A 15,052-nucleotide genomic window follows, 5' to 3' on the forward strand; every position below is an offset into this window, starting at 1 on the left:
ACATTTATAGAAGAATTTTTGAAGGGATCTTACTTTTCTTTTTTTCTTTAGCTACTTGCCTAATGTTTGCCATGTGGTAGGTACCAAATGAGAGTTTAGTGAATAAGATACACACTATTAACAATAGTACAAGTAGTTCAGTGTGCATGCCATTCACTTCCATCAATATAAAATGAGTTATTAGATTGGAAAGGACAAACCTACACTATTAGAGCATTAGATATTTTCTGCGTTTTATTTTTCAAAAACATTAAAAACAGATCTTGGCACTTTTTACAAATTTGGTCTCTATTTTGCTAAGGTTTTGTTAAATAGTAGGATGTCACAGACATTCGGAAACAGATAGTGTATCTTATGTATTATTGAAGTTCAAAGATGCACTTTTAGTTTGCTCAAATTAACTTTATTAACAGGTACAAATTTGCTGTTTACAATTATAGAATTCTGATTTTTTATGTCAGATGGATTTACTGCAGGAATTCTATGAAACAACACTGGAAGCTTTGAAAGATGCTAAGAATGATAGACTGTGGTTTAAGACAAACACAAAGGTAACAATTACAGTTACTTACATTTTTTTTTTTTTGAAGAGTGGGAGGGTATCCTTAATAAACTCTCCTAAAGATTCATACCTTTTTCTTTTGAAATCTTTTAATTTCAATAAGTATGTTCTTTTACAGCTTGGGAAATTATATTTAGAACGAGAAGAATATGGAAAGCTTCAAAAAATTTTACGCCAGTTACATCAGTCCTGCCAGGTAGCATTCTCTTACTTTTTCTTAATATTTCTTTATAATAAAAAAGCATTAAAAAATTGTATTTGAAACATTGGTTTAGGGACGTTTTTGTTCAAACATCATCCCAAAAATAAAATTTGGTAAATAAGATACGAAAAGGCTCATTAAAAAAAGAATTTCTTATTTATTTTGAGAGAGAGAGAGCGTGTGTGCATGAGCTGGGATGGGGCAGAAGAAGGGGGAGAAAGAGAAAGAAAGAGAGAGAGAGAGAGAGAGAGAGAGAGGAAGAGAGAGAGAATCCCAAGCTGGCTCCACACTCAGCATGGAGCCCAACGAGGGACTCAGTCTCACAGCCATGAGATCATGACCTGAGCCAAAATAAAGAATTGGATGCTCAGCTGACCAAGCTAGCCAGGTGCCCCTAAAAAGCTCATTTTTTCTGAATATTAAATTTCTTCCTGTTTTAATCCTAATTTCAGCCATTATTTTTGTGGACTGAGACAACAGATATCAATAAAAAAATACTCTAGTCATTAATATTTCCTAAGAATAAGATAGACCCTGTGAAAATTAGAAAAAAATATTAAAGACATATATAATAAAGATTTTATTTTCAAGTTTATAACATATGAATCTTTTGTAAAAACTCTCCTTTAGAACTTCCTATGATGCTAGAAACATTCTGTTTCTGTACTGTCCAATATAATAGCGTCAGCTACATGTCATCAGGCAGTTAAATGTGGCTGAGTTTTTGATTTTGCTCAATTTAAATTTGAATAGCCACATGATCTGAACAGGGCACTTCTATAACTTTTTAACTATAGCTATAATTTGTGTTTTCTTTTTTGTCTTGATCAAAAGCTATTTGATAATTAGTTTAAAGTTTGTGTGAAAATACTGTCTTAAATATTTTTAAGATCCTCCAGTGCCTTGTACTATTATTTTAATTATATACGTTATTTCTGTGCATGGGAGCAAAGTTGGTCAAGAAAGTGTTCTAAATTAATCACCTGCATGTATTTTCATTAATATTTTTAGGTTATTTTAAAAAAGAAAGTGCTTTTATTTCATAGTAGTTTTGCTTCATAAAACAGATTAGTTATTTATGATCGGTTTCTTATGTACACATTCTTGAGAAAGTTTAGTCTGATGCGTAAACTGTGAGTTCAATTCCATGTGAAGTGGAAATGATAGAGAAGCCGTTTCTGAATGGAAAAGGATCTTCTATCCGATTGTAAATAACATTATAATATAGCAGAGATGTATGCTAATCTGTGGGGGTTTTTTTTCCCCCACTTATTTTGAGAGAGCATGCAAGCAGGGGAGGGGCAGAGAGACATGGAGAGAGAATCCCATGCAGGCTCTATGCTGACAGCACGATGTGGGGTTCGATCCCACAAACTGTGAGACCTGAGCCAAAATCAGGAGTGTACACTTGACTGACTAACTTAGCCGTGCAGATGCCTCTATGATAACCTAGATGTACAAATTGTGTCTTACATATCATGTATTTTACTCTGGCTGTGATTCATTAGTGAATAAACAGAATTAAGTTAGAAGAGCAAATAAATAATAAATTTTGGCTTTGTGTATGTCAGTGCTTGATATTTATGATTATCTGACTATTGCCCATATGCTATTTTTCATGGCCTGCATTTTGTGGGCTTTTGGTCATTTTTCAAAGTTGAACCTTTGTATTCCTCTGACATCCCTCAGCAGAGTTAGTGCTTTTCTCTTCCATTCTTCTGGGCACTTGGCTCATGCTTCAACTAGAGTCATTTATATTGTAATTTATCTGTTGACAGAGTAATCTTCTAGCCTGTAAATTTTGCGGGGCTAGGAACTCTGGCTTATGTAACTTTACATTTCTCCAAGGCAGACCCAGTGCCTGATACCAGGAAGGCACTTGAAAGTGCTTTGTGATAAAATCACAGAATATACAATTGTGACGATTTGGGGAAGACCATAAAGAACCTCCTAGATAGAAACAAACATTATAACATTTTATACATTAAAAAATTACTTCTGGTTACTTACTCCTTATTGAATGACTAGAAAATCCAAAAGATGTGTGCTTTCCTTTTTGGCTATTCAAGTTAGTGTTCTTGGTGTTCTAGATCTCAAACGTTGTAGTGCATTTTCACACAAAATTCATATTATAAATGTAAGGATCCCAGGCTAACTCAAATAAAAATGTCTAGATTGTGAATTCTATTTTGACTAAAGTTCATTATTTGCTTTCCTAGACTGATGATGGAGAAGATGACCTGAAAAAAGGTACACAGTTATTAGAAATATACGCTTTGGAAATTCAAATGTACACGGCACAGAAGAATAACAAAAAACTGAAAGCACTCTATGAACAGTCACTTCACATCAAGTCTGCCATCCCTCATCCACTGATCATGGGAGTCATCAGAGGCAAGTTTTGTTTGGAGAAGGGTGGGCAGTGTCCCAGGAAGTTGTCATTGTATATGACTGAATGACTAGGAAGGTTGTTCGTGTTATAGTGAAAATAATTGGCGAAGTAGTAAAATCATTGAAATGATCTAGTCTTAGAAAGAAATTAGGATGAAATTTTGTCTTTTAAGATTTTACATTAGTGAAATATTACTAACAGAAAATTTACCATTAGAAGTCCTATTCTTGATGGGCACCTAGGTGGCTCAGTCAGTTGGGCATCTGACTTTGGCTCAGGTCATGATCTCACAGTTTGTGAGTTCGAGCCCCGTGTCGGGCTCTGTGCTGTCGGTTCAGAGCCTGGAGCCTGCTTCAGATTCTGTGTCTCCTCTCTCCGCCCCTCCCCCACACATGCTCTGTCTCTCAAAAAAATGAATAAATATTAAAAAAAAAAAAATTTAAAGAAGTCCTATTCTTGAATTGTAATGATGTATATAAAATTACCTTCTGACTCAACTGAGAATAAAGATTTGCAAATGCTTGTTTGATGTTTAATGAAGAGCTTGCTTTTTAGAAAGCATCCTGGGGCCAGTATAGAATTAAAAGACTGGAAGGCCACTATCACAGTTTTCATGTGATTTTTATCAAGTATTCAGTCTTACTACAGAACTGAAAATGCCCTCTTTTATCCTATTTTATTTGCAGAATGTGGTGGTAAAATGCACTTGAGAGAAGGTGAATTTGAAAAGGCACACACTGATTTTTTTGAAGCCTTTAAGAATTATGATGAATCGGGAAGTCCAAGACGAACCACTTGCTTAAAATATTTGGTGTTAGCAAATATGCTAATGAAGTCAGGAATAAATCCATTTGACTCACAGGAGGTATGCGTGTGCTCTAAATATTCATTTCTGTCAGCTATCTTTTGTGGAAGTAAATGTTAATCTTTCTTTGTGTTAATTGTTTTTTGTTTTGTTTTTTTTAACTGCTTAGGCCAAACCGTACAAAAATGATCCAGAAATTCTAGCAATGACAAATTTAGTAAGGTAAGATTATATCTCTCAGTTAAGGTAAATTTCCTTAAATCGGTGAATAGAGGGGAAAGTGGAAGAGATATTTTGAGAATTCAGTTAATATTCCAAAGTTTGTGAAATTTTTATCTCTTAAAGTCATTTATTCAGTTTCTGTTAGTCATAAGATTTTATGAAGTATAGTATTGGCTGCTTTTTCCCCCCTGTTATCTACATGCTTTGTGTGTATGCTGTTTTCAGTACAAAACTGATTATAGCTATTTTAAAACAATTTCAGTGTTTGCTGTTTCAGCCTGCCTTAATCCAAAGTGAAATTATGAATTGGTCCACATAAGTCAGAAATTTTCAGCAAGACCGTGTCTTTACTCACATATTTTCTCAATTGACAAGGTAAAAAAAAATCATCTAAAAAGTTTACCTCAGGTAATTTTCTGAGATGAGGAGCAGAGGGTTATATTGATAAGAAATCCAAGGATTTTTTGACGACTTCTATGGTGGGTAGCAACTGAAAAACCTGCTATGATCAATTAATATTAAATAAAATTATAAAAGATGAAACAAAGCAAAAAGCCTAGAAAAGAAGGCCTACTTTTGCAAAAGAAATCGGTGAACAAGAAAAATTTTCCTCTGGGCTGGGAATACATGGAGCCTAGGTTTCATCAAGTCTTTTGTTTAGATTGTGCAACTGAGTTTACCAAAGCAGGAAGATTATGATTAGGATGTAGGGTAGGGTGGGCTTTTTTGCATATGTATGTGGATAACTTAAGTGATCAGATACTCTTTCAATAGTCTTTTTTGATTTAAAAGTACTGTTAGACTATAAATTATGAGTCACCCATATATAAATTTTATATACTTGGAGAAAATAGCTTATTACATGATATTGTCTAAGTTCCTATGTAAAATGTCCTCATTTACTTTGTTTGGCTATGAGTTTTATAAATTACCAGGTTTATTTAAAGAAACTTTAATTTTAACGATAAAAAATAAGAATGATTTTATTTTTCTTTTAAGGGGACTAGGAATAGTTAGGAGATAAGAACTCTAAATTGCAACATCAAAAATTAAATTTTTTTTATTGTTTATTTAGTCTATTTTAATACATATTTGTTGAATTAAGTTGATATTAGTTATGAAAGGAGATTTCTCCATCTTTATTTCAGATGGTTTATTCCATCAACATGATTTGGTTAGAGATTCACTTCATAATACTTCAGAAAAATGTTTTTAAGTTAAGTTGCTAAACAACAGTTTAAGCTTTTAAAACCCTTAAAGAAATATTGAGAAAGAGTTTTGCCCTAGACGTTAATATTTCGTCTAAATTAAATTGATTAAATACATTAAAATGGATTAAAGGACTTAATTATCAGACCTTTAAAAAATAAGCAATATTTATGTTTACTATATCATACAACATATTCCTCTGTATTAATATAACCTCTATATTGGAACTCAAAAACTTATTTTAATGGAAAATTTTGACCCAAACAAGTGGCCTGTGGTGTGTCCCACATTTTGTATAAGATTTTTTTTGAAGTCACTTAAACAATGGAACAATGTCTCTTGGTTAAAATATGCACATGTGCAAGTGTTTCACAACTTGAATATATCCTCCTATAGCATATTACAATAATGTATTTGGGGTAGGTGAGAAAGTAATGCTTCCTAATTTTATCTTCCTAGTCAGTTGCCAGCAGACTAGAGGAAAATAATTCCTGTTGAAGCACTTGAGTCACCTGCCCCTTACATGAAGTTACATTGCGACCCACCAGATGGAAGCACAGCAGAGGGCGTGCAGAATGGCTGATGATATGTCTTACATATAAAGCAGACAGTGGTGCCATATCCAGAAGGTTGGCTTCTTCCTTCTCAGCACCTTTAGCAATCCCTGTAGGTGCCCTACAAAATTAATTTAAGAGTAGATGCTAGACACCTCAGAGAATTATGAACATAAATCAGCCTTTGGCCTTCTGCAGCAGGGTCCATCACTCTTCTTTAGTGTGCGTGTCCCATTTGGTGCTAATTACCTGCCGCTGACGTTTCTGCTGTATAACTCAGTGGAACTTTAAGGCTAGAGAAAATTAAGAATCAGATGTTCCCTTTGCGAAGTTTTAGCAGTTGCTGGTAGCTTTCTAGAAGATAAAAATTAGGAAGCTGCATTTCTGAATAATCTTCAGAGAGGATATACTGTCTTATTTCAAAGACAAGATCGGACTCCTCCATACCGTTGTATGCTGACCTGGTTTCTTAGGGATTAAATGCTAAATGCACAATTTAATTTGAAAGTATCAAGCATTAAACAATTATTAAACTTGTTGGTTTTTAATAGTGCTACGATTTTGAGAAGATTTTAATGAACTATATATAAATATAGTATATGACCCTAAAAGGTTTATTTAATCTTTCTTTTATAAAACCAAAAGCGTTAAAAAAGAAATTCATTTTGTTTGCAGAAGGATGTGTGTGTGTTTAACTCTGATTTCTATGGCAGAAACTGTAACGTAATTTAGCATATTACGTTACATAATATAACGTAATAATTACGTTATATTATGTTATATAACTGTAATAATTTTTGCATATAAAAATCAAGAAGCAGGCTCTTTGGATAATATGATTTAATACATGACTTCCTCATGTTTGACAAGATTTATACCTTTCTTTTTCTGTTAGTGCCTATCAGAATAATGACATCACTGAATTTGAGAAGATTCTGAAAACAAATCACAGCAACATTATGGATGATCCTTTCATTAGGGAACACATTGAAGGTATATTCTTTCTGCTAAGTGAATTCAGTTACCTTCTGTGCCACTGTCAAACAGGACTTCTTAATGGAAAGGCATGGAATCAAACCAGTTTTCTTCTATGTATTGTCAAGTATAGAAATGCTTCTAAATGCTGTCATAGAATAGGATATTATTTAAAATTATAAAGCTATTTAAAAGAAATCATTCACCAGTTTCATGCTGTTGAATAACATAATCAAGTTCTCATGTTATGTCCATTTCACTTAAGGTGGCTGTCCCTTTTATCTTTTTATTCTAATTTAGATATTATTGCATGTTTATTACTGATACTTAGTATCAGTATCAAAGTTAATTCTTAGGATTTGTTTTCAACAAGTAACAAAAGCTTTTAAACATAGTCCTCTATGGTTGATGGCCTTGATGCATTTACTTTGAAGGGTAGGCTAATATTGTACAAGTAAGTGTATGAGATTTTTTTTTCTGTTGGATTAACAAAGACAAAAATCATTCCTTGTTCTGGGGCCTCTTTTGTACCTCCAGTGTTTCCACCTGTTTTGGAGCTATTTGAGGGTTTTTAAATGACCATTTGGAACAACTCATTCAAATACTTAAATTCCAGATGCATCAGGAAAATCCGAAGAATACTTTGGAAGTAATGTTCTCTTTTCCCCACCTTCCTTTCTCTTTCATTCGGACAGAATTTTAAAAGTTCTTGTATGAAGCTAGAATGATACTACACTCGGTGGATATAGAAAAGTTTAGAAGCCTTGTACATGAACTCCAGTCTGTTTGTTTGTTTTTTAAAGACACTTGTCTGTGAAGAAACTGGAGAAAATCATTTTATAAAATATAATACCGTAGATTTTGAGAGAGCATAAAATAAAGGACTTGGCTGGCATGAATCAGAGCTTCTTGAAAAATATGTTAACTATAGAGGAAATGATGAGCAGTGTGGAGTATTAGAAGGCAAGAGAATATTTTAGCATCACAACATAAACAAAATCGGGGAGGTGGGAATGAGAAAAAAAGGGGAAAGTAGTCTCTAATCTTATTGTGCATTTATTGGATCCAAATATTTTTAGATCCAAATACCTTATGTCTGGTGTGCCTGGCTGGCTCATTCGGTAGAGCATGTTGCTCTTGATCTCAGGGTGATGAGTTTGAGCCCGGTATTGGGCATAGAACTTACTTAAAAGAAAACAAAAAAACCCAAATACCTTATGTTCTTGTCAGGCAGAAAGACGTATTTTGAGAAGATAAATGATATAGTTAATTAATGTGATTTAGAAGTGCATAATGTTTCATGAAGATATACATACAGACTATTAAATACAAGTTTATTATTTTCATTTTTGTCTTTTCTTTCAGAGCTTTTGCGAAACATCAGAACACAAGTGCTCATAAAATTAATTAAGCCTTACACAAGAATACATATTCCTTTTATTTCTAAGGTACTTATATTCATGAATCTTAATATTTATAATTTTTAGTTTATAAATGCAGTGTACCTATCTTCCATTTAAAAAATGATTCTTAGTAACATTTTGTAATAGTACATTTTTAAAATACAGCATAACTTAAGGGCTTTCCTTTTAATATAAATTTTTCTGTATTGGCATAAATTGAGTTAACAGTAAAGAGAAATAAGGAATCATTACAGTAATTTTTAAAGATTTCTTCAGCCTCAGAGAACATTGTAGAAGACAGAGTAGTGGCTAAAGTATATGACTGATGTAGTGTTAACCCAACCACAATAAAATTGTGGTAGGAATATACTTGAAAAATTACAGAGTTAAATTTTATCAGACCTATTTTCTCAGAAATATTTTGAAGTGATAATGGAATTTGTTTTACATTTTCTTTTCACTAAATCTCCTTTTTAAGTGGTGGGAGTTAATTTAAAATCAAAATAATTATTATCATGAAGTCTTTAAAGAAGTTAATTAGTAGAATTATAATGAGTCTTTTTTCTTAGGAGTTAAACATAGATGTAGCTGATGTGGAGAGCTTGCTGGTGCAGTGCATACTGGATAAGTAAGTACTTGGCTATTTCTTGTCACAAAATGTTTAGGACCATAACATTTGAATAATGGGAGCAAAGGTAGCAATGAAATTCTTGAGTTTTCATGAAAAGCACCCTCTGGCTATTATTTTCTGTTAAAACAGATACATAGGTATGCATGGTGGTTTTTTGTAAATGAATGAGCATATTAAGCCCTTGATCTCTGAAAAAGCTATAAATGTTTTCAGAAAGATTTCTCAGGTGCGCCTGGGTGGCTCAGTCAGTTGAGCATCTGACTTTTTTTTTTTTTTTTTTTTTTTTTTTTTTTTTTTTAAATTTTTTTTTTTTCAACGTTTTTTTTTTTTTTTTTTTATTTATTTTTGGGACAGAGAGAGACAGAGCATGAACGGGGGAGGGGCAGAGAGAGGGAGACACAGAATCGGAAACAGGCTCCAGGCTCCGAGCCATCAGCCCAGAGCCTGACGCGGGGCTCGAACTCACGGACCGCGAGATCGTGACCTGGCTGAAGTCGGACGCTTAACCGACTGCGCCACCCAGGCGCCCCGAGCATCTGACTTTTGATTTCGGCCACACTCATGCTCACAGTTTGTGAGTTCAAGCCCTGCATCGGGCTCTGCACTGACAGCACCAAGCCTGCTTAGGTGTCTTTCTCCCTCTCTCCCTGCCCCCCCCCTGCACATGTGCACGCACTCGTGCGCGCATGCGCTCGCTCTCTCTCTCTCTCTCTCTCTCTCTCTCTCTCAAAATAAACATCTAAAAGAAAAGAAAAAGATTTCTTATTCAGCACATGATCCATATACAGCTAGAGCATTTTTAATGAATAGTATTTTTTTTATGTTTTTAAAGTAGGTGTGGTATGTAATTGTTTTGAAATTATATTTTTCTTAAAAGCAGTATGGTAATTTAAAGCTTTACAAGTTACATTTGCTATTGATTAATCAGTAAGTCTCTGCCTATTCGTTTTTTTAATGTAACTGATGAAAGGTAGCTGAAATCTACTTTCTGTCTAGAATTTTAATAAGGTAACAAATAGTATAACTAATCCTGAATTCAGTCATTTAATGTAGGCAGCAGTTTTTTCTTTTACGTTTATTGATATTATAAATACTTTATGAAACAGTCCAAAAGATACACTTAGTGAAAACGGTTTGTAGACATGTCTTCTTTTATGTATTTATTTCTAGCACTATTCATGGCCGAATTGATCAAGTCAACCAACTCCTTGAATTGGATCATCAGAAGAGGGGCGGTGCCCGGTATACTGCACTAGATAAATGGACCAACCAGCTAAATTCTCTCAACCAGGCTGTAGTCAGTAAACTGGCTTAACAGAGAACAAGCTTTTAACAGACGTACTTAATGCAACAGTGCAGAGATGTAATCCTTAAAAGAACTGGGAATGGCAAAACTACTGTCGGTTGATGTGTCCTGAAAATTATTGGAGTTATGGCAGAAGTGCTTTTTTTGATCAACTGGTTTGTGTTTTGCTGCTGCATTTATCCCAAGAAAAACAGCTTTAATCTCCAGAAGAAAACCAAAATGCCATGGGATTTATGCTGTATTGACATCTTGCCCTAAACATACAACATCATAGTAATTTGTCATGGGCAACATGACCAGAGAGAAGATTTTTGTCATGATTTTAAATACACTGACATGTTACTGTTGGTTAAATTTAAACATGTTTTACCTGCAGAAATTCTCTCACAAATAACCTGCAATAACTTGAAATGCATACCCTTTTGAACACTTCCTTTTCTCATGTATAAATTAAAATGTTTGCTGCATTTTGCAAAATGTCAATTCTCCAAAAATGTGTCCGTATATTTCTGTACCTGCAGTGTAGTAAAGGTTTAGATGAAACCCCATAATTATGGTGGCATACTGTCACTTAGGTTTCAAGCAGCAAAATAAACAGTGCAGCTCAGAAATTGTAGTTTGGTTCTTGACGTGTTTTTATTACATTTGGGGTTTTTGTTTTGCTTTTTAGTACCTTAGAAATTTCAAATTATTTAATCTTCAGTTAATGATTTTTAAAAGCCTGGGAGCAAGTAAGTCGGTTATTTGCTTTCAAGCTTTTTAAAGTAGTCTTTATTGATAAAGTAAGAACTAGTTTCTAACAAAACACTTGCATAGTACTTACTTTGACAGTGATGCTTTAAAGAAATAAAATTCTTTTTTTTTCTAAGAATGATATTCCTTTTTAAAAATTCTAACTCTCAGAATGTTCACTTTAAACAAATATGCCAGAACATAGACAGCTAAATGAATGTTACCCTGTATAGTGATCATGCTGGAAAATTATTTCCTAATTCCAGCAGTCTACCATTGCCCAAAACCTCATGGGTTTTGCTCTTTTAGAATTGTATTCAGAGCTAATTTAAGTCATACACACTGTTAACTTTGTGATGCACAGTGTTTAAGAAAACAAAAAGTATTAAGCTTGATTTTTTTTTTAATTTTTTTTTTTTTTTTATAGTTACCATCATTTGGCACCAAATGACTTTGGACAGTTTCCAAAAATTAATCTGTCTTTGAGGAAATAGTAGAAAGTATGTAACTGGCTTTGAAGGCGATCCCAAAAGAGTTTTAAAGGTATTTTGAGCAGTGGTAGCATAGTTAGGATAATGAACTGTGGCCTTCCAAGGTGACCACCTTAAAGGAGACGCAGCTCATTTGAATGTATTGAGTTTTGGATGTATTTGTTTCATTTAAAAAAAAAAAAAATCACATTATTTTATAGTGTCAAAAGGAAGAACTAAGATTAAGATAATTTCTTTGGTTTTTCTATTGCTTGTTATTATGTAAAAAGAAGTGAGTGGCAGTTCAGAAGGAAGACTGTTGTAACTGAGGAATGACAACCAAGAATTTTTGATCATTAAATCAGATTTTATAAACAGTGGAAAGAGCATGGACTTAAAACAAGGCATGCTTATTCGGTTTTGTCAAAATTTTACTAAAATATGTGATATATATTTATACTAAAACTATATAATCCTTAGATATAGGAAAGCAATCAGTTAATGTCTTTAGCAGATAAAAGCAGTATTAAATACAGGTGCAACTTGGAAATTGTAGAAAATGGAAAGAAAACGAAAGACAAATGTCTCTGGTAGGGAATAAAAAAGTTTAAGATATTATAAAATTATGTGTATTTTCTTCTCTTTTACATAAATCATTTGTGAAAAATGTGCTACATTTTTTTTACAGGAGTGATGATAATTAGGACTTATTTTTCAATATAATTTGGAGACCCTTTGTTACCCAAATAAAAATGACAAGTTTCTGTGCCTGTATTCAAATATGTATGCATGTGATAACTGTGGGAAAAGGCCCTGCTTAACTCTGAGTTGATGGAATTAGAATTTAAAGGATTTGAATGATACGATTTAACCTTTATGCCAACTTTCACAGTGCTCAGTTTTCCTGTGATATCTTTGCCCCATGGCAGTAGTGCATCTTCCAGTTTCTAGAGAGAAAGCATGCACTTATTTTTTGGGGGGAAACTAGGCTAAGCTCTAAAACAAATTATATAATGTAATTGTATGTATCACATAGGCTTTGTTTAATATTCCTGAAATACTAGTTCTTTTTTTAAAGTTATTTGCCACATTTGTTTCAGAACACAGGTTTTTGATACCCCTTAACAGTCTGACTAACTTAAAACGTTTTATTTTTTCCCATTAAACATGTTCTGTGTTCTTGTGCATCTTAAAGAGTTGAAATCTTTTTTTGAGATTGCTTATCAAAATATAACTAAATTTAAGGGAACTAACAAATAAATTGGCATATTTTTAGCATTTTAAATTACTGGTTAAATCTTTCCCTCTGAAAATTATAGTAACACATAGTTTACATCATATTGTAATGTGTTTATCTCCTTTTTCTTTTACCCCTAAATCTGGAAAAACTCACTCCACAGCAAACTTTTGACTGCTATTTGAGGGGAGTAGATAACTGCTATAAGAACTGGATTTCCACTGCTATAGCTCTTAAATTATTTTTTTTTTAAGTAATCTCTATGCCTAACGTGAGGTTCGAACTCATGACCCTTGAGATCAAGATTTGCATGGTCTACCAACTGAGTCAGCCAGGCACCCCTAACATAACTTTTTTTTTTTTTTTAAGGTGAGATGAGTTTGTATGTACTAAGTATTTCATTTTCTTTCTTAATCACTAATCTTTATAATTCCTCAATAAACACAGGTAAGTAAACTTTTCTTTTGGAATGGGGATGGGGGTGAGGGTATCTAATCAGCATACAAAGCAGATTTTGTTGCTAAGAACCACTTGTTAGTTTAGTGCATAGGATAAAATATATTTGCCCAGTAGATTCCTTCTTAACTTTTTTAGGGGACTCAGAGACACTCAAAAACCATTTATTTACCAAGGCTGCTTTTTAAAAATAATTTGTTTTTAAATATTTTAGTTATTATTGTTTTAAATAAACCCAAAGTTTTCATTTGATTCCATCTTTAAAATGAAACTTGCACTTAAAAAACTAGTAAAGCTAAGAGTTTCGTTCTTTATATGGGATTGATTCTTTATATAGGATTTATAAAATATGATTTTGAACTGAGATATTTTAACAAAATACAGAAGGAATTGACTTTTAGCTGTTTAGTTTCATAGTGTTAAAGAATACTATCTAGGTACATAGAATAAGATTCTGGGTGTTAGGTTTCAGAACTTGAAGCTCAAGGACTTTGGTCTTCATTTGTGTGACCAAAATCAAAAACTTTTTATGGAGGTTCTAATTGTGTCTGTATTAGGTGTCCCCCCCCCCCCACCAAGAGCATTCTCTGTTTTGATAGAATTATAAATGTGGTTCATTTGTAAGAACTTCTTTAATGTGGACATTAGAGATTCTTAACTTTTTCAATGCAAATATATCAAGTTCTGTTGATTCAAGATTATTAAATTTTACTGTGTATCTTTTAGCAAGTGTGTGCCCTTAAAAGCATGGATTAGTCAATGAGATTTGAAAAGGTTTCACTTTTAGAATTTTGAGACAAGTTAGAATAATAATGTCATATGGAGAATTTTAAGTTTTATGATGATAAGCACACAAAACAACTATAAATGACTAAATCACTGATTCTGAATATTTCTCAATTCAGTATCAATTTACTTTTGAATCTTGAAAAGATTTAACTTAGATAATGTCCCAAAGGAAACCAGTGTGTGGTTCTCTAAAAAACCAATGTGTGTTTTGCTTCTTTAGTGTCATGTTGTTTTAAAACCTGCTGGAATAATTAAAAATCCTGTGTCATCAAACCATATGGCATCAGAGGTAGATGCCAGCTGTACTTTAAAACCCTGTAATAGGCAAAAAAATAATTTATTGGATATTTATCCTACTATATAGAGCTAACTTTGTTTCCTCTTGGCTAGGATATTTAAACCTTGGTCAGGATTTCCACCTTAACGGCTGGCCAGTGCTAGTGTGTGTGTGTTTACACTTATACATGTGAGAGTACATACAGGTGGAAATACAATATCTCATTCCCCAATCCATCACAGTAGAAATTTTTTTCTGCAGTTTCCATTACTTTATCACTTATTTCTGACTCGGATATGCCATGAAAAGAATTTCCAGTGTACCGGTAACTTCTTTGTTATGACGAAGTTTCTCAGGGAAGTCAGTGTCCAAAGTTACAAAATGATCTAGAGGAATTAGGTTTTGCTTTTTAATTTTTGAAATAGGGTATTTTAAAATAAGTTGATAAGTTGTTTTATTGGACATTATTCATTTTATGTGAATTTAGAGATTATAAAAGTAATCTAGAAGTTTTAATCATCCCATGAAGTGAGAAGTTTTTGCGTGCTTAATTACAGTATTAATGGCATATTAATGCTGCTGAATAATTTTTGTTAAAATGTTTGCCAATCTGTTTACAACAGTACTAAGTTTTTATGCATCTATTATAAATAACACTTTGAAAATAATTAGTTTTCAATTAGATGTCAACTAAGAAATAGAGCAATGATAGGGAAAGTGCAAAATCATTTGGTTTTGCCACGTGTTACATAGTTGGTTGTATTATGAGTCTTCTCAGTGTTCTTTTTAAAACTAGCATTAAAAATGACATAAATTCCTTGAGCTTGTAC

General features: G+C 33.0%; 1 protein-coding gene across 3 annotated transcripts in view; it reads left to right on the top strand.

Moving 5' to 3' along the window:
• Nucleotides 1–12,237, top strand: part of COPS2 (COP9 signalosome subunit 2) — a 31,295-nt gene extending 19,058 nt beyond the window's left edge. Inside the window, exons 5-13 of one of the 3 annotated variants that reach the window (XM_058737795.1) lie at nt 441–551; nt 681–758; nt 2,984–3,158; nt 3,843–4,021; nt 4,131–4,183; nt 6,842–6,939; nt 8,287–8,369; nt 8,894–8,952; nt 10,126–12,237. In XM_058737795.1, coding sequence (XP_058593778.1) covers nt 441–551; nt 681–758; nt 2,984–3,158; nt 3,843–4,021; nt 4,131–4,183; nt 6,842–6,939; nt 8,287–8,369; nt 8,894–8,952; nt 10,126–10,270 — 981 coding nt within the window. In that variant the 3' untranslated portion in view covers nt 10,271–12,237. Of the gene's footprint in view, nt 1–440; nt 552–680; nt 759–2,983; nt 3,159–3,842; nt 4,022–4,130; nt 4,184–6,841; nt 6,940–7,458; nt 7,571–8,286; nt 8,370–8,893; nt 8,953–10,125 lie in introns of those variants that run through there. The other 2 variants (XM_058737796.1, XR_009264161.1) reach the window with 2 other exon arrangements.
• The last annotated feature ends 2,815 nt before the right edge of the window (nt 12,238–15,052 follow it).

Source organism: Neofelis nebulosa, chromosome 7, assembly GCF_028018385.1.
Source record: "Neofelis nebulosa isolate mNeoNeb1 chromosome 7, mNeoNeb1.pri, whole genome shotgun sequence".
Classification (NCBI taxonomy): Eukaryota; Metazoa; Chordata; class Mammalia; order Carnivora; family Felidae; genus Neofelis; species Neofelis nebulosa.